This window comes from Balearica regulorum, chromosome 21 (genome assembly GCF_011004875.1).
Source record: "Balearica regulorum gibbericeps isolate bBalReg1 chromosome 21, bBalReg1.pri, whole genome shotgun sequence".
NCBI lineage: Eukaryota > Metazoa > Chordata > Aves > Gruiformes > Gruidae > Balearica > Balearica regulorum.
The window spans coordinates 2,759,945-2,777,830 of NC_046204.1; the positions used below are offsets into that span (position 1 = coordinate 2,759,945).

The 17,886-nt window shown below is 41.0% G+C and overlaps 1 protein-coding gene across 1 annotated transcript in view; it reads left to right on the forward strand.

Annotated features, from left to right (window-relative positions):
* Window positions 1–5,832: 5,832 nt before the first annotated feature.
* SSU72 (SSU72 homolog, RNA polymerase II CTD phosphatase) overlaps window positions 5,833–17,886 on the forward strand; it is a 28,858-nt gene continuing 16,804 nt past the window's right edge. Inside the window, exons 1-2 of the mRNA XM_075773604.1 lie at window positions 5,833–6,074; window positions 13,142–13,285. Coding sequence (XP_075629719.1) covers window positions 5,995–6,074; window positions 13,142–13,285 — 224 coding nt within the window. The 5' untranslated portion in view covers window positions 5,833–5,994. The remainder of the gene's footprint in view (window positions 6,075–13,141; window positions 13,286–17,886) is intronic.

Here is a 17,886-nt window from a genome sequence, read left to right on the forward strand (position 1 = left end):
TGGAGGTGCAAGTGAAAGCTGGTATTTTGCTTCCATGGAGACCTGGAGTTGTAGTCTTACAAGACTGCAAACTGCTGCTTTATTTCACCAGTATGTTCCACAAGAAAGGCTAGGGAGAGTGGGCTGAAAGAAGAAAAAGTGGCAGATAACAGTTAATTGTGTCACATTCCTGGTAAAGGCTTAGGAATTATAGCAGTGATGCTTGGATGGGGTCTTTGGCAGTTTTAGCCTGAGCAAATAGGCCCTGATTGGTATTGCTTCACCATAGATCTGATCACTGCATCTCTTGTCTTTACACATAGTCTGATCTCATCTGGGAAAAAATTGCCCAAAATCTTTCCTTTGTTTTCACCTGAAAGAATGTTTTTTGATGCAGAGATTTTCATATCACATGTTTTGCTTATCATTTAAAATTCACTGGCAGTATTTTCAGCCTGCTTTGCTGAGATGTAAACGATGGCAGTGCAGTACAGTATTTATACAGCGTGCCAACAAAACCCCTCCAAAAATGATTTTGGTGGAAGAATTTTCCAGAGGAGATCTCTGTGCATTGACCCATAGATCCTTTGTAAAAGTAGATGTGCGTATTCAGATAATTCATTCACTAACCAGATATCCCAGAACTACCAGATGATTTGCAGCGTGTCTTTGCAGAAAAAGAAGTAACAAAAGAGCAAGCATTGCAGCCAGTGGGGCAGGTTTAGCAAAAATGGCCGAGAGGAGACACAAGGCAAGAGGTTTTTGGAGAAAGAGCTGAGCAGAAAGACAGATGGGTTTCAGTGGGGAGCACAGAGGGGAGAAAAATGGGCAGGCTATGCTGAAGAGCAGCGGAGGAAAGGAAGGAAAAAAACGTTTTCCTGGGAGAGAGGCAGGCGCTAAGGAAAAGAAGGGGGAAAGGCTTTTCTCGGCAGCGCTGAGGAGAGAGAGGACACATTTAGGCGGGAAACGGTGTGTGGCAGGAGGGCTTCGTCTGCACACGCCGGGGCGAGATGTGAGGTGGGAAGATCTGAGGAGAGGGGAGCGGTTTGCTGTGAGGGCTGAGGGGAGGGAGAGGGAAAGAGTTTGTTGGAAAAGTCGAGGAAAAAGTGAGGAAATGGGGTTTTTTATGGGAAATGCAAGAGGGGGAGAGGTTTTAGCAGGACGCGCTGGGGGACGGCGAGGCTTTTGTGGAAGGCGCTAAAAGGAGAGCAATGGGTTATGTGAGAAGGTGCTGAAAGATGGGTAAGGGCCCTGCTGGAAGTGCTGAGGGGAGGGAGAGGGAAACGATTTGTCAGGAAGCACTGGATGTATGAGGGAGGAAACGTTTCATAGGGAAATGTCAAGGGGGTAGTGGGGAAAGGCTTTCTGTGGAAAGTGATGGAGGGAAAAGGCTTTTGTGCAAAGCACAAGGGGAGGGAGTAACGAATTAGCTGGGAAGCACTGAAGGGAAAGAGATGAAAGACATTTGTGGGAAGTGCTCTGGGGAAAGAAAGAAAAGGCTTTTCTCAGAAATTGCTGATGTGATAGTGGGGAAAGAATTTCTCAGAAAGAACAGAGGGGAAAAGATATTAATGGGGGAGCAGAAAATATTTTTAGGAAGCACTGAGGAGAGAAAAAGCACCCCTACCTGAGCAGGGAGAGTCCTGCCTCGCTAGGTGAAGTTCAGCTGGGCTGGGGAATAGAGTTGTTTCTTCCATGTCCTGATCTCATCTCCTGTATTTCTCTTATTCATGGTTCCCCTGCCATACAGAAGTGAACAAGACAAGGAAGGCTTTGGAGAACTGCAAGCAAAGAGCGATAAGAATCTGCAGGCTGTTGACGAGGCCAATGATGAAGTCCCAGAAGATGGAGGGGAAGGACCCTGGACAGTGGCACTTCCCTGGAGGCAGGGCCTGGGATGCAGACCCGCATTCCCTGGTGCTCCCGAGCCATTTTGTTGCCCAGAGCAGGGAGGTAGTAAGTTGGATGTAGTTTTTTACCGCTTTCTTTTTGTGGAGAATGGGTGTCATTATTGTTTGAGACATGCTGGAGCTAGTGCTGCAATGAGGTCTTTTATTATCTTCTGAGAAGACATTTGTTTTTTTGTTCTTGTGTTTAATGTCTCCTTTTTGTGTATTTATTTTCTGACTCCTTCTACAGATTTTATTTATGCTTTTCAGACATCAAAACCTATGGAAGACTTTATTACCAATAATAAATTTTGTTTCCTGGTCTCTGCACCAGTTGGGGTTTTTTTTAAGATATTCTCCTCTTTTTCTCCTTTGTGTTCCATTTTTGGTGTGATTTTATCTGTCATCAGTGTTTGTCTTATTTTCCATATTTCCTTTTATTCTATAATATAGCTGCAAGATCTGTGTGAAAACATGCCTGTAGATGGCCTATCTTTTGTAGCTCTCCTTATGTATTAGAAAAATACCTGAGATATATTCAGCTGGTTATTTTGTCTTATGGACTGTTATCTTCTCCTTCCTTTAATCACTGTATTCCTGCTGTCTCTGAATTTTTAGGTTATGAATTTTGTCTTTTTTTCATTTCCCCACATCAATGTGGAGGTACTTTGCTCACATATCCTCTGTTGGACCTTGTTTCTCTAGGGGTACTTTTTAAGAGCAAGCAAAAGCATGTGAGTACTGGGAGCAATGTGTAATTATCTTGGGGTTCTGTGGCCCAGATTTCTGCTCTATTGCAATACATTTTTTTCCTGGTATAAATACAGCAGGAGATGGTTATTTTGGTTCTTGCTTTTGGAATATACATGTCCTAAATTCTTCTGCCCTCGGTAATCTCACATTTGCAAGCTTTGTGTTTTGAGTTGTTAATTCCAGCATAAAATAATATTAGAGGTATATCTGGAGCTTTCATCTTTGGATCAAGGTTTCTGGAAATGTTTTCATAAAGTAATTGCGGGCATCTTACGGGAAAGCTCGTTTGTAAATGTCCTATGAGAAATTCTTTTCTTATGAGGATTTTTCTTTTTTATAGAAAAAGCAGGGATTTTTCCCATTTAATTTTTGCTCTTTAGTCACTTGAATAGTATTGTTTAGGAATTTGTTTTTTACTTGCAGGCAGTATTGATCTATATGATCCTCTCCATCTCATAAAAATTCTTCATTGTCATTCTCTTTAGGAGCCTAAATCCTACGTAGTTTCTTCTGCTCCCCTTGTATATAACGCTCTTGTGATGTTACAAATTTCCTGTCACAGGAATACATGGCAAATAGCTCGACCTGCTGTGTGTGGTCTTGATGGCAATTTGTCTGGCCTGCTAGAATCATGACACTAATTTGGTATAGTGTAACTAAATTTGTTTCGCTTGTCATCTACTCCATTGTAATTGCTCCAGACGGGACTGAGATGGCACTTTTAAACTCAAAGGGTATGGTTGACACAGGAGTGGAAGAAGAGGGCTAGTGCATATGGTGCTCTGCCCATAGGCAGCCGTAGCAGTAGACATACCATCTGTCTTAGGCCGCTTTTGCAATCCAATTTGGGTGATGATTCAGAAGATTGCAGTTAGTTAGATACAAAATTTTCATATAAAATGGTGGTTAGCAGAAATTTTCTGTGAGAGGGGAGAATTCAGAATACCTGAAGTGAAGCACTTAAATGGAGTATCCCCCTAAAGATGAAACTTACAGAACAATAAAAACTTTCCCTTCCTGATAATTGTGCAGTGCCATCAAACAAATAACCCCAGGGGCCCCACACCAGCTGCAACCTGGTATTAACAAATCTAAATCTTTATTGCCTTCCCCACCTGTGGCCTGTGCACTCCTGATATGAATCATCTCAGTGCTAGAGGGAAACTCATCCGACTTCATGGCCAGAGCTCTTGGGGTTTCTGAGGTCTATGTGGAGTGATGACATAAGCGACTATCTTAAGAACATACTGGGGATTTAGACAGCAGCTCCCACATGATAATCAAGAAGTTTTTAATTACACCACTAGTTGTTTCATCTTGTATTCAGTGCAAGGTAGAAAGAAGATGAGGCCCCAGACGCCATTTTCGTATAGTTCCAAATTTCCTAAGTACTTTTTAAGACCCCATCCTGTAAAATATGCATTGTCCAATGGCTATATTGAATTCAGCAAGAATGTAAGAAAGATGCTTGTTCCCTTGGCAGGAAGCACTTAGCATCTTGATGGATCCATTTAACTTGCATCCATTTTAATATCAAATTGATTTTGTCACAGGATTGCTCTCAGGTCACAGTTCATAGCAGGCAGTCTATAAGAAATTCATTCTGTCTGAGTCCAGATAAATAGAGCTAGAGGGCTATGAGAAAAAGTCATTTCCAAGCATTTATCCTGCCTGTGATGCAGCTCAGGGCCTATGCAACTAAATCTGGCACAAAGTAGCATCAATTTTAGTAATGAGCATTCTTTCAACATTTCAGAATTGTCAGGAGCTGGGGAGCAGGTGTCTGCTTAATACGATCTCTCTTGTTACCACTATTCCCTTCCCTCCAATTGTGTTAATCATGGTGGCACCGAACAGCTTCTCAGCTCTGCTCTCGGCCCTGGACCTGCTAAGGGTGGGATCCGTGATGAGATGGACCAGACGTGTGCTTAGAGCCATTGTCATGGTCTCGAGTTTTAACACAGACAACTTTTGTACTTGGGAGTCTATGCACATTCAAACGGGAATTGGTTCCCTTTGTGTTCTGCACTGATGGAAAAAATGTCATTGTACACTCCAAGAGAGAAGCTTCCACCTCGCCAATGTCCTCTCACTGCTCTAAAAGGACCTTCTCTGGAGTGAAGGAGGAAACCTCTATGTCCTGTTGAAGCCTCGGTTTCTTATCTCTCCTGTCTCATTTCTCAAGCACTGAAGAGTACTGGAGTCAGCTGAAAGAGCACAAGTAAACCGAGGTGGAAAAGCACAATGATATGGAAAGGGGAAAAGATTATGAAAGCCTCAGACAAAATTGGAATTGGTCCCGGCTGAGCAAGGAGTGCCATTATAATTTTGACCTGTATGCAAGCAAAACAATTCTGAAATCAGTGCATTTGACCAGTGAGTGGGTACATAAATAACTCTTGGTTTTGGCCACTCTTATTTGAACAGTTCTCAGTAAAAGCATGGGAGTTTACTCCTAAAATGCAGAATTCCATGACTAAGCATAACAGAAAGCTTATGTCTGCCTCATCTTCACGACAGAGTCCTCAGCACAGAGTGTTCTGGGCACAGACGTGGAAACAGGATTGATCCCCGGTGTCAGACCCAATTTACTTCTTCTCAGGGGTGATTCAGCTCTCCACCCGAACGCTGCTCCTCCAGATCCATGGCCCAGCTCAGTGGACCCACTGCAACATTTGGCTGCCACCTACTGCCGAGAAAGAAAAGCAGCCAGAAGACTCTGCTTTTCAGGAAAAAAGTGATTGCCTTGAATCACATTCTTCTGAAAACGAGCTAATGGAGTCCGTGGCTTACATTGCCAGGCAAATGGGAATTATATGGAAGTATGAAAAAATGTTTCCATATGAAGTATGGAAATAGGGCATATTTGGGAAGAAGAGGGGAAGATCCAAGACAGTACATGGTAAATTTGGAGTAATTTCTTTCTGGATGTTGGAAAATTGCGGTCAGGGGCGGTCAGGGACTCGGCGGCCCAGGCCGCCCGTGAGCCCCGCGAAGCCGGTTCCGCGGCGCAGCAGAGAGGGTCAGGGTCGCCGCGCTCTGGGGACCGGCCTCTCTCCAGGCGAGAGCAGCCCGGGGCAGAGCGGCGCGGGGGAGCAGCCTGCGGAACCGGGCCCTCCGCTCGGCCGCCACTCCGGCTCTATGGTTGGCGGCGCGCTGTCTCCGCCGCTCCGCCTCCCTCTCGATGGTAGGCGGTGGCCTCCGCCCCCTGACGCCCGCTCCGCCGTTGGCCGCGGCGGGGCGGCGCGGCCCTGGTGACACGTCCCGGCACCGCCCGCTGCCGGGCTCCCGCCGCCATTTTGTGCGAGCCGCGGCCGGGGCTGAGAGGGTTTCGGAGTCGCGGGGAGGGAGCTGGGCTCTTCCCTGCGCCGCCATGCCTTCCTCGCCGCTCCGCGTGGCCGTGGTGTGCTCCAGCAACCAGAACCGCAGCATGGAGGCGCACAACATCCTCAGGTAACCAGGGCCTGCCCGCCCCCCTTCCTTCCTCCGGCCGCCAGCGGCGCGGCCTAGCCCGGCCCGCCGCCGTCGGGCCTCTCGAGTGCGTCCTAGGCCCTGGCGGCCGCCTTCCGTCGAGGGCCGCTCCTCCGGACCGCATCAGGGCCGCTTCCTTGGCTGCTGTAGCGCGAACGCTGGCTGCCGCGCCTGCCCTGGAGCTGGGCTGTCAAGGCAGCGGGGCGCCGTGCCGGCTGCGGTCCGAGGCCGCGCTCGGGGCCCGTGCCTGTCCCTGTTAGGCCCACGGGCTTGGGGACTTCATCCTGTCTCCTCCGGACTCTGCTCCAGGCTGGTTTCGCCGGAGTGGCCGGTGCGGTGGGGTCTGCTCCACCGTCGCTGGCGGGCCTCCGGATCCAGTGCTGCAAAACACGAGCTGGTGAATTCGACAGGCGCGGAACAGCTGCGGTGTATCTGAAAACTTAAATGCTCTTTTTATATATATATATATTTTTTTTTTTTTCCCCCCCTTTAATGCATCTGAAGACTGGATCTGCCCTGTGCACTGAAAGGGAACCTTTTCCTATTCCAGAAAAACTGGATGAAGTGTTTGGTTCAGAATATTAAATGTGTTTGGGATTATGAGGGTTCATCTATTTAGCTACAAGTATTTTCAGTTTGGCTGAATTCACAAGGGGAGATGGGAGACTGGGGATGGACTGACGGACAGGAGAGACCTCATCTGCCTGAAATCATGTTTGAGTCTTCCTTGTGCACTGCAGGAACATGATAAAGGCTTTTTTTGTTGTTGTTACGCAAAGTAACATTCACATTAAAATACACATACTGCTAGCACAGTAAGTCAAACAACTATGTGTAAATTGTATGCTACATTTAAATAAAAACAACAGCCTTTAAAGGGATAGATAATAGAAGCATCTGGTCTGGCAGCCATCTTACTGTGAGCAGCACATGATGATGCTTTTAGTGCTTAAACTTGGCATCAGATGTTACCAGTAGCTGCCTGGGGGGGAAGAATGCCGGTTTTCTGCTAATAATACTGGAACTGAGTTTAATTTAAGAAATCTGAGTACTAAGAACAAAGTTAAATTCACTTCTAATATCTAGCCTTTTTCTTCCTCTCTCTTTTTGCAGAAGAAACAAATCACTTCCGGTGTGACTGATGTTCTTCTGGCAAATGTGGCAGGGAAATGTTTTTTAAAAGTCTCTTCTCCCTTAAGATTTTAATTAAAAGATTAACAAAATGTATATGTTTGGAATATGTTTATTTTCAGCAGCATCCTGTGTAATTATAGCAAGAATAGCATAAATGGCAAAACAGAGATGAATTGCTGATGCTGTTCTGAAGAAATAACTAGTCCCCGCAATGAGAGCGGTCATTTGCCAGTAAACTTCAGGAAAATATTTGCATTGGCTCAGCGCCAGTCTGCTTTACCAGTTCAGGGTAATGTTTTGCTGTATGTTGTGCTGCACTTTCAAAGAACATGATTAAAAGAGGAAGAAGAGTTAGGAACAAATTGAGGTATTATGAAACTGTAAAGTATTTTGTGAAAGGGTTACAAGACTTTAAAGGATGCACATTCTACAGAACTGCAAGTGGCTGAAAACAATCTGGAATGAAACCTTCAGTTTGAACATCTTAATAAACATTCATAAACAATGCTTTATAATGTGTAGCCTAAGGTCTTGTATAAATATTTTAGGCTTTTTTTTAATATTTATGCTAGGAAATGTGTTTGAAATTAACATTTTTGATTGTTTGTCTTATATTTGATAAGTCTTTTAGATTTTTGTAATGCTGCCAGTCAGTGTTTCAGGATTAACTTCTATAGTCTATTCAGTGTTTTAATGAATTACAGGTTTTAGTTAAGCCAATTTTTTCATGTGGCGTTTTTATCAGTAACTTTGTTTATTCCATTCTTAAATTTGTAGAGAAAAATACCTATTGGTATGGCAAGCTTATTTTACTTTTCATATGTTAGGCCTATCTAGTGCCTACTAAAAATTGAACTGAATTGTATGCATCTTCCTTTTAAAGCAAAAACGATCTTGCAGAAATGTCTGAATTTTAACTTCTGATGTATTTGTAAGACATAAAATTTAGCCCTCTACATATAACATCTAGGTGAAATGTCCAGTTTACCTGGTACACTTTTTTTGGAAGTACCTGCAATCCATCACTTCTTGCTTTTGTTTCTTCTTTGCAGCTTATCCTTTTTAATACATGAAATTATAAAGTATTTTAAACAGGCTTGATTTAACATATTAATGTACTTACATGTTGGAACATCCTGGTGTTCTCTCTTTTACACTCAGAAAAGCAAAATTGTAATACATGCTTTCTTCTCACACTTCAGCAATTTGGGGGTGGTGGTAGTGTGTGTTTGGGTTTATTTTTTATTCTTTAAACTTAATGCATCAGATAATAAGAGGTCCTTTTAAATTGCAGTGGTTCATTCCAGAAGGGTTTGCAATGAGTCTCGCTTGCCAACCTGAATTTCTCATTCATCCTTCCTGTACTTGATATCTCTGTGCTGCCACTTGTGCCTCTGGAAAACAAATTATGCATCAGGTCCCTTTTGTATCTGAATAATCAATCTTACCAGTTTCTGGTGTAATCTTGGTTCAGTACAGTTTCCATTTGCTTTGTAGTGTGCTTGCATATTTTCTAACTAACCAGATTTTAAACATTGTGTTCTAATCTTCCAACAGAAGTCAGACTGAAGGTCTCTTAAAGTTTGTTAATAGAATAGTTACCATCACCGTAGGGATATTGTGAGATATTAAAGCAAAGGGAAAAGAGGAAGAGCAATAAGGACTGTGTGGAAAGACATAATCCTTCCTTAAAAGCTGTCAAACTGGGTGTCCATCTGTAACCAGTCCCTCAGTCAAATCTTACTCATCCTACTTTTTTTTTTTTTGCTTTTACAAATATTATTTGTGTATAGATCTTTTTTTTTCTTTTTTGCGCCATAGAGTATGCAGACTTAGGTCATGGTTCTCCTTCACACATAGAAGAGGAAGGTGGAAGTGTAATGCTTCTCTTATTACCAAACTTCATTATACAGCAACATCAACACTTCCGTTTGTGTATATTTATTTGGTAGTACACTGATGGCCTTTAAAAGGAAGTTATAGTTTCAAATTCTCCCAGCATATAGGAGGTATTCTGGTAACTTTGTATTTTCAGGCTCTTAGAATGTAAATACCCTGCCTCAGTCTCCTGAGTTCAGGGTCTGTGTTACTGCTGATAATGAAAACTTGTAGGATGCTGATACACACCTAAGCTATGTACATATATGTTCTTTTGTTTTAGAAAACTCAGTATGTTAAGAAGTTACCATGGATGCGAGATCTTAGTGGCAGTAACAGATTTAAATATTGAAACCCTAGTATCTGAAACTTAAATTTCATATTGATGTTATGATTTGTAGTTCAACAATGACCATGTCAGAGAACTTAAGTCGCACCCTCGCGGTTTACGTAAGTCGCTAGTCACAGCTTCTCTACTGTCGTTATCTGTCAGCAGCTAAATGCAACGAGGTATTGAAATTTGTATTGCTTAATTTAAGAAATTTTAATAAACCCTCAAGAAGAAGGAAATGTTTTAACTTTTTTATATTAAAGCACACTCATTTACAGCTTATCAGTGATAATGCAAATTACAACAAGTTGTTAAGTTTTAAAGATTTTGGAATCAAAATTAGTTAACAATGCTTGTGTTCCTGCTCTTTAACAGTGTGGGGGTTTTTGTGGGGGTGGCTTGGTTTTGTGTGTGTCTGGTTTTTGGGTTTTTTTTAATACTGATTGACAGGCATAAGATATTTTCAAGATGGTCTACAAGGGGAGCACTGTTGCTAGTTATTTTCCTGCTACATGGTGTGGAAGGGGATATATTAAAATTAGTGGTTTGTCCCTGAAAATCTTTACTACTACCAGCTGCAGTTGTACTGCAGAATTTATTGCATTTGCTTTAATGTTCAGTAATACTTAATACTGGCCATTGTAAGAAGAGAAGCTGTACTCTTATGACCTTACAGTAAGCTGAAAAATACATTCATGTAATAAGCATGTGTGAGATCCCAAAATAACAATGAAATAGAAGAAAGGTGTAGATAAAAGTTCATGTCTCCATCTGCATGGATCAATATTACTTCTCCTCTCAGTGCTTGAAACAGAGTGGTAACAACTGTCATGTGTTAGTGCTTTGTTAGTGTAGTCCCATGTTGATCTCTGCTTTCAGCAGCAGTTGTGTCCCAGATGAGAAGTAGTATTTGCAGTGAGCTCTGAGATTCTTTGGAGGGAAATGCAGTGACTGTTTTCAGGTTCTGCAATTAGAGGTCTATAAACTCATGGGCACATGATTAGTGTATGTAGTGATTGTAATGAGCTTTGGACGTAAACAGAGGTGAGCGTTCTTGCTGAAAATGAGATGCGTATACTGGCTTATATTTGTACTTAGTATATTGATAGTTTACATACATTAGTCTTAATAGTATTAATAGAAACAGCTTCCTGAAATTTCACAACGCTTACAGGTCTGTTAATGTTTAAGCTTCACATTTTTAGAGATCAGTGCTAGGATAGTATATTAGTGTCTCTTACCCTTTACTGTTTATGGTAAAGTTGAAGCTCATTATTTTCCATCTTCTGAGTAGTTTTACTAGGCTGAGAACAAATACTAGCTATACGTGGTCTTGTAGAAAATGTTCACTGTTAAAAGGCTGTGTCACATTACAACAAATACTTGATGACTCACTAAACTAGATCTGTCCAGCTGTTCAATAAAAGCAGGCTCTGTTGAATAGTGATTCTGTGCAGCCATTCTTCCCTCTCCCCATCCCCCAATTCTTGCAAAAAATATGTTGCAACACTTTCAGAATATTTCATAACAGTACAGCTGGTGCATAAATAGTGTAAAAGCTGTACCCTGGCAACTGCCAGTGTCAAAGCATGAAATTCCACGTGAGAAATGCGTATTCTGGCTTTTCAAGAAAGTAATTTTCAATGGGTCGTGTGCATTAATAAGAGTCACAAATTTTTGATGTGTGGAACTTCAGATGAAGATTTCTGTTTAGCTTTCTATGAGATCATGCAAACTTCAAGGACATTTCTTACAGTTGGAGATGGGCTTCTTAATGTGTGTGACCCAAGCAGACATATTTCAAAAAATTAAAAGTTAGGAGGAAAGCATAGAAGAAAATACTTTTCCATCATAACATTACTGCTTTGCAGTAATGTGGGAGAGAAAGAAAGAAGACAGAAAGTGCAAGGTGCCAAAGCCCACTATTTCTCAGTTGGTATTGAAATTCTTAGCAAAAATAGCTTCAGGTGGTAGATGCAGAAAGGAAGGAAGAAGGGTGAGACACCTGGAAGAAGGATCAATTTGAAACATTAGTATTTTAGCACTGCAGTTTCTTCTATATGTGTTGTGGCTCTCTTCACGTCCAGTAGAAGCAGTAGAATAAAAACTCAGATCTGGAAGTATTGCAGGGGAAATAAACTAAATGTAACTGGTGCAGTTATGAGTCACTGTTAATGTGATGATGGGCTGGGAGGGGGAAGGAATTGCACTTTTTTCCACTTATATCCGTTTTCAGTCATTAGTCCTGCAGAAAGAAGAAAAAAAATCATCATGTATCCTGTCTGTTTACAGAAATAGGAACCTATAAATAGTTGCTCAAAGAAAAAATGTAGTGAAGCAAGAAAAGATAAATTAAAGGAAATAATGCTATTGATAGTTGCATAGCAGTGTTTGAGCTTGGGGCAAAGCTTGATCACAGTTAGTGTCGGCGTAGAAGCTTTTTGGATAACTTCAAAAACACCATTTGAAGGCAAACATGCAATTTGAATTGGTGTGTCTTCTACTGAATATCCTTGCTATCCTGTATGTGAAGACCAAGGAGTCGAGATGTGACTTGTCTGTTGCTCAAAATGTGTAGTTGGGACTCTTTACACTGGTTCCCAGTCTCCTGTTTGCTCTTCTCAGCAGAAGGCTTTCCAACTTTTTTATTTTGTGGGGAGAGGGAGGTGGTTTGCTTGCTTTTTGTTTTAACATTGTTCTCTCTATTCAGTCTTTGAAATCATTGAAGCTGAAAGTGTGGGTCCTTTAAAAAAAAAAAAAAATTAAGCTGTGGTCTTCACCTGTTTCAGTTAGATTGTCATTATAAAGGAAAATGTTTTGGCATTCTGGACAATAACGACAGTATTTTACCATGTAACTTTGTCCATTACACCACCAGAAAACAGTCTCTCTTTGGTCCTGTTAATCAACAAATGTAATGTTTCTTAATATTACTGGAAGATTTGTTGAGATTCAGGTAGGTGTGTTTAGGTTAATCAGAACATTTTTGACATTACCCCTCAAGACAAGCAGGTTCCTGCCTCTTTTTTTAATTATAATTATTAAACAGGTAGTTGTTCATGAGAATGGAATGAAGCTATCCCTGGCTTACCCAAGAATTTTAGGTGCCAGCCAGCAGAATACGTGCCCCATTTCTGTAAAGGTAGTTACACAGTATGTTTTTCAGTCCACTTGAGAAGTGCCAGGCAGACAAGTGTTTGTACTAGGCTAATGAAATTACACTAGAGGTAGTTTTGGCAACACAGTGAGGGGCATAGTCTAGTTAGCCCAGCAACATTAGCAGAATACATAAGCATTGATCAGTTGCTATTGTTACTTACTTTCTTATATCAAGACAAAACCATCTTTGCTTATACTGTATTGTCCAAGAGTGAATATGGAACGCATGCTTGTTGCAAATCCAAGATGCTTGAAAGCACAAAAGAAATATGCAAAATGCTCCCTACCATAATTCTAAGAAAATACCTATATTTTATATGATGCTCCTTTAGAAATGGTGTATGAGTGTCAGTTATAACTGTGAGGAAGTATGCACGTTGGGTATGCTTGGCAACTTAGTCGATAAGAGTTGTCCAACTGTTTAGTTGTGATTTGGCTGATTGCTAAGAGGTGTTTTTAAAATTCGGTATGTGTTCTTCAGCACTTTGATATTTAAAGTTCATCCAATCTAATTGCCTTTCCCCCCCCTTTCCCCTCTGTCTTTCAGCAAACGAGGATTCAGCGTCCGATCCTTTGGAACAGGGACTCATGTGAAACTGCCAGGACCAGCACCGGACAAGCCGAATGTTTATGATTTCAAAACAACATATGATCAGATGTACAATGATCTGCTTAGGAAAGACAAAGAACTGTATCCCTGTGGCATGGCCTTTTTAAAAAAATCCAATATGGTTCATCAAAGGTGTAATTCATTATTTGGCATTATGCATTAGGAATACATAGTTGCTTGACCAGCAATCTTAAAATGTTTTAGGTTTATAGGAGGTTTTTTTACAATGGGCCTCTAATGCTCCCTTGTAAATTGCTATTGAGTTACAATGCACGCATTCAAAAAGCTCTTTTGTAGTATGTTAACGTGTTTAACTCTTGAATGAAAGCATATTAATATTATGACAGATTGTCCGTTACCTCCATGCACTGTGGCTCATATTTTCTCAGTGCAAAGACTGTCCTGATATCGGATATGCGAAGAGCGACCACCTCGACATTAATGTTGTATTTAGCTCAGACAAACTGACAGGTAAGGTTTACAGTATACTTTCTCTGGGAGAGAGGATATCTTTCATTAAAGAGTTCACCCTTCTCACTGAGAATTTCTTGATACCTGATTTGATCTGTGCACCGAAAAAAACCTCCACTCCTATAGTATATTATAAATCGTAGAATCATTTAGGTTGGAAAAGACCTTTAAGATCATCGAGTCCAGCTGTAAAAGAATGGACATAGGAGAGCCTGATAACATGTTTAACCCTGGAGAGCAGAGTTGATTGAGGTTATGCACACTACTTAAAACCATAACTGGGGTCAGACTGCATGATTTTAAAACATCTTAAATTAAAAGTCAACTTTAAATATGTTTTTAAGAATACCCACAAACCTATAAAATTGGGATACTCATTCTAGATATTCTTTTCTCAACAAGGGATCTGATTTTTATTTAATGTTAAATATGAAAGAGAAAACTTAACCTAAATAAGGAATTCAGTATATGCTGAATTTCTGCTTGAAAGATAGAGGACCCTTTAGAGTGAAGTATCCCAGAAATGAGTCTTGGTAATTCAATAGAGTAGTCTTTGCACGTTTTAGTGGTATAAGGTTTTTTCCAAAAATCTTGGGAATGGCCGTCTGAAGATCCAACAGGAATGTTACCATAGTTTAAATGTCTTCATTGTCTTCAAACAGCCCAGTTTTCTTGAATCTTTTGGAAAAAATTCAGATAAGACTGAACACATTGTCAGAGACTAGAAAACTTGGAACATGGTAGAAACTAGTTCAAACTGTTACCCAAGGAGTTAGCAAACTCAATAACTTTTTGAAAGATAGCTCTGCAGTTGCACAGATTATATTATGGCTTACTACTACTCAGCAAATTCTTTGTTGTATTTGCTGACCAGAAATAATAAATTTGAGCTCCCTGACACCCCAAGAGTGGCGCTTCTTTTGCATTGGGGATTGAAAGACTTGTTAAGAAGGGCTGGGCTGTTTGATTAAAGCTATACAGCACCATGAGGACTCATTAAACATTGGAGTACCTTTCTGCATGGTGTTCCACACAAATGGTATCCCTTGTCAGGGGTTTTGGTTTCCTAATATCTAGTTAGAGGTCCTTTTTTTTAAAAAAAAAAAAAAAAGGGTGTAGTCTTAATGAATCACACATGTGATGTGCTGGGGGTTTTTTTGTATCCCTCTGCCTAGAGAGAAAAGGAAAATCTTGCAACCCCATCTTAATGAGGTATGCCATATCTTGATTAAAAAAAAATGTTTTGAAAGAAAATTATTTGCATTGAGAAATAATTTTAACAAGCACTTACGACTTGTGATTTTCCTTGTTGCGTTCTTCATTGCTGCTGCTATACTGATTATGGCACTACTTTAAGATAAAACCAACAGAAAGCCTACCTCGTCCCCCCATTCAGCATACTTTGGAGTTCATTTTGGTTCTGCTCCCTGCTGGAGATGGCTGCTGTGTGGCCCAAATGTATTTGCAGTGTTACAGTTAAACCTTTTCTCAAGATAAAGCAAGTTCAAACAATAGCCATTGCAAGGGAAATAGAGCAAGAACAAGTTACCTCTACATCTTTGCATTTTTGATTCTTAGCTATTAGAAGTTAAGGTGTTCAGAGTAAGCATTGTCAGTGCAGAAAGCCACTCCATTTCCAGAAATGGGTTTTGAGGGTAAAGACTTTCAACTGAAACCAGACCTACTCTTGTCAGAGCTGTGGAGTAGTTTTTTGTGAACCAGGGTCATGTGGGCTCTCAGGTTTTTTTGGGTGAACATTACTACATAGAGGTCATGGGTATGCAAACATTACCTGCTGAGGGGTGGGAGGGCCTGCTCTTCTGATTGGCTTTGAGTGTAATTGGTATGGAAAAGCAAAAGAAGGTGTGGTTCTTCAAATGATTTAGCTGCTTGTTCTGTTTCCCAGCCTTGCTTTCATCAGCTAAACGGAGATGACTGTCATCTGTAGCCTTTCCATGGGGTTTGAAATAGTGTATCTTGGTGACAACTGTCTGCTTGTTCCCCTATTCCAGTGATGGCACACAGGAAGTTTGAGTGCTCAGCAGTCAGTATAGCCTTACTTAGATGCGGTGTCCTTCCTCCAGTTCTGTATGCCAGCAGGGGTCCAAAGCGTTACACTAGATACTCAGTGAAATTGTGGCTGTAAGGGACTTGGAACGTTTTCTGTTTGGCAGCCAAGTAAATGACCCCTTTTCCAGAAAGCAGTAGTCTCAAACAGAAATGTGCTTCTGCAGTGGCGGACATCGGTCAGAGCAAGGTTGAAAATGTGTTAGAGTGAAATGATCCATTGAAACTCTCTTACTCACTTGTGGAAGGGAGGGAGAACTATCAAAAACCTACTCTGCAGAGACTAAAAGCACCTTCATTGCAGTTAATTAGTGAAATACAGAGCACAAGCTCACATACCTTGAAGGCATATGTTGAATTTCAGAAGCATAAGGATTAATGGAGCCAGGCGCACAGATTCAGTTAAGTAGGTGGTTACAGTATATCTAAAATGGAAGTACTTCAAAGCTTTTTAAGATGTAGTAGTTAAAATTATAGTTAAAGTATGTATCCACATCTACTACTGCACTTTTAGAATATTGCATTTAAATTCCTTGAGTCCCAATAGAGGACTGCAACAAAACCATTTAAGGCTGTTCTGAATGTGGCTTTTGGTTGTTTTTTAAAATATTGCCCTATTTTTTCTAGGAGAACAGTAGAGGGTTCTACTAGTAATCTGTAGGAGACATGACCGATGCGGGGCTGTACATGTATAGTATAGATACACTACCTTGTTGTATTTGCATGTGTAACCAGACCTCTCAAAGATATTCCACTATGATTGCTCACACCTTACAACTGTGTGAAGGTGTTTAAGGACTTAGTTCTAATTATATGATGGTGACTTTAAAGATGAAACAAAAGTAGAAAAAAAACCTGGTGACCCCTGCCTTCAAGTGAACGCAAAAAACTAATCAAGGATGAAACTTTCTAAACGCCAATTTAAATGTTCAGCAGCAATTGCTTTTATGCCCAGGGATAGGAACTGGTCAAATGGAAATTTGACCAGAATTCTGCAGCAGTAGATCCTGTGTTCTTTATCAGTATTAACTAACTCCATGATTGAATGTTTCTTTCCTTTCCCAACATTGTGACCCTCAGATGGAAGATACCTAATAATTTCCATAGATAGGGGGTTTTTTAGTAGGATTTCTAGGCAGCCTACCTCTACTCTGCAAGCTTGGCCTACTCTGTTTCCTACTTCTTTTACCTTGTATTTTACTTTGACCTGCCCTCTAAGTGTAGATAGGATTCCAGCTTTAGCTCCATAGTTTTATGATGATATAAAACTGGGGGGGGGGGAGGGCACACAGAACATGTCCTCAAGAAGTTACTAAAGGTGTACTTCAGGCAGAAAGGGAAATGTTTTTGAAATTAAGGGGAAAAACTGGCTTGGTACATCTCAGAGAAGGACATAAGGATTATTTTCTGTCAAAAAAAAAAATAGTAGTGATAATCTAGGTGATTGGTATCTAGGGTTTTTTATCTGTGAACTCCATATTTAAGCTAGATGGCCATATGGTACTTTTTGTGCTATTGCTGATGTGGTGGTGGTTTTTGGTTTTGGTTTTTTGTTTTTTGTTTTTTAATAGTACCTTTCGCATTCAGAACAAGTGGAAACAGTTTCTTCTGCCATATACAGACCACTTTGCCAGTAAATATTCATAGCATTATGGTCTCCCCATAGCTGACGTTTATCCCTGATTTATCCCCCAGTCTCCTATCTGCCTGAGATGATGTGCTCTATTAACTGGTAAGATGCATTGTGGTAGAACATCAGTAAAGGAAAATGTGGTGGCTTTGGAGCAAGTGTAGGCTCAAGGGACTATGTATAGCAGTTCCAGAATTGAAGTGGGGAGCAGGGCGGGGCGGAGAATCAGAAGCAGGTTCTGACCTGCACAAGATCTTCACAGGGTCTAGATGAACAAAACTAAAATCTTCTCTTTCCCTACAGAAGATGAGGAAGGTCAACAGAAGTATATTGTTGAACTAAATTTGCTTCATTGTATAACTGTGTAGGAGGAGAAAGACGCTGTGCCTTTTCCAGAACTTTTCAGTCTCGCTTGAGACACCGTCTCCTGTGGCCGTGAAGAAGGATAAACGCAAAGAGGATTGGGACTAGCTGAGAAGAGGGGGCATACAGAAGCAGTGAGGTTGTATTGAGG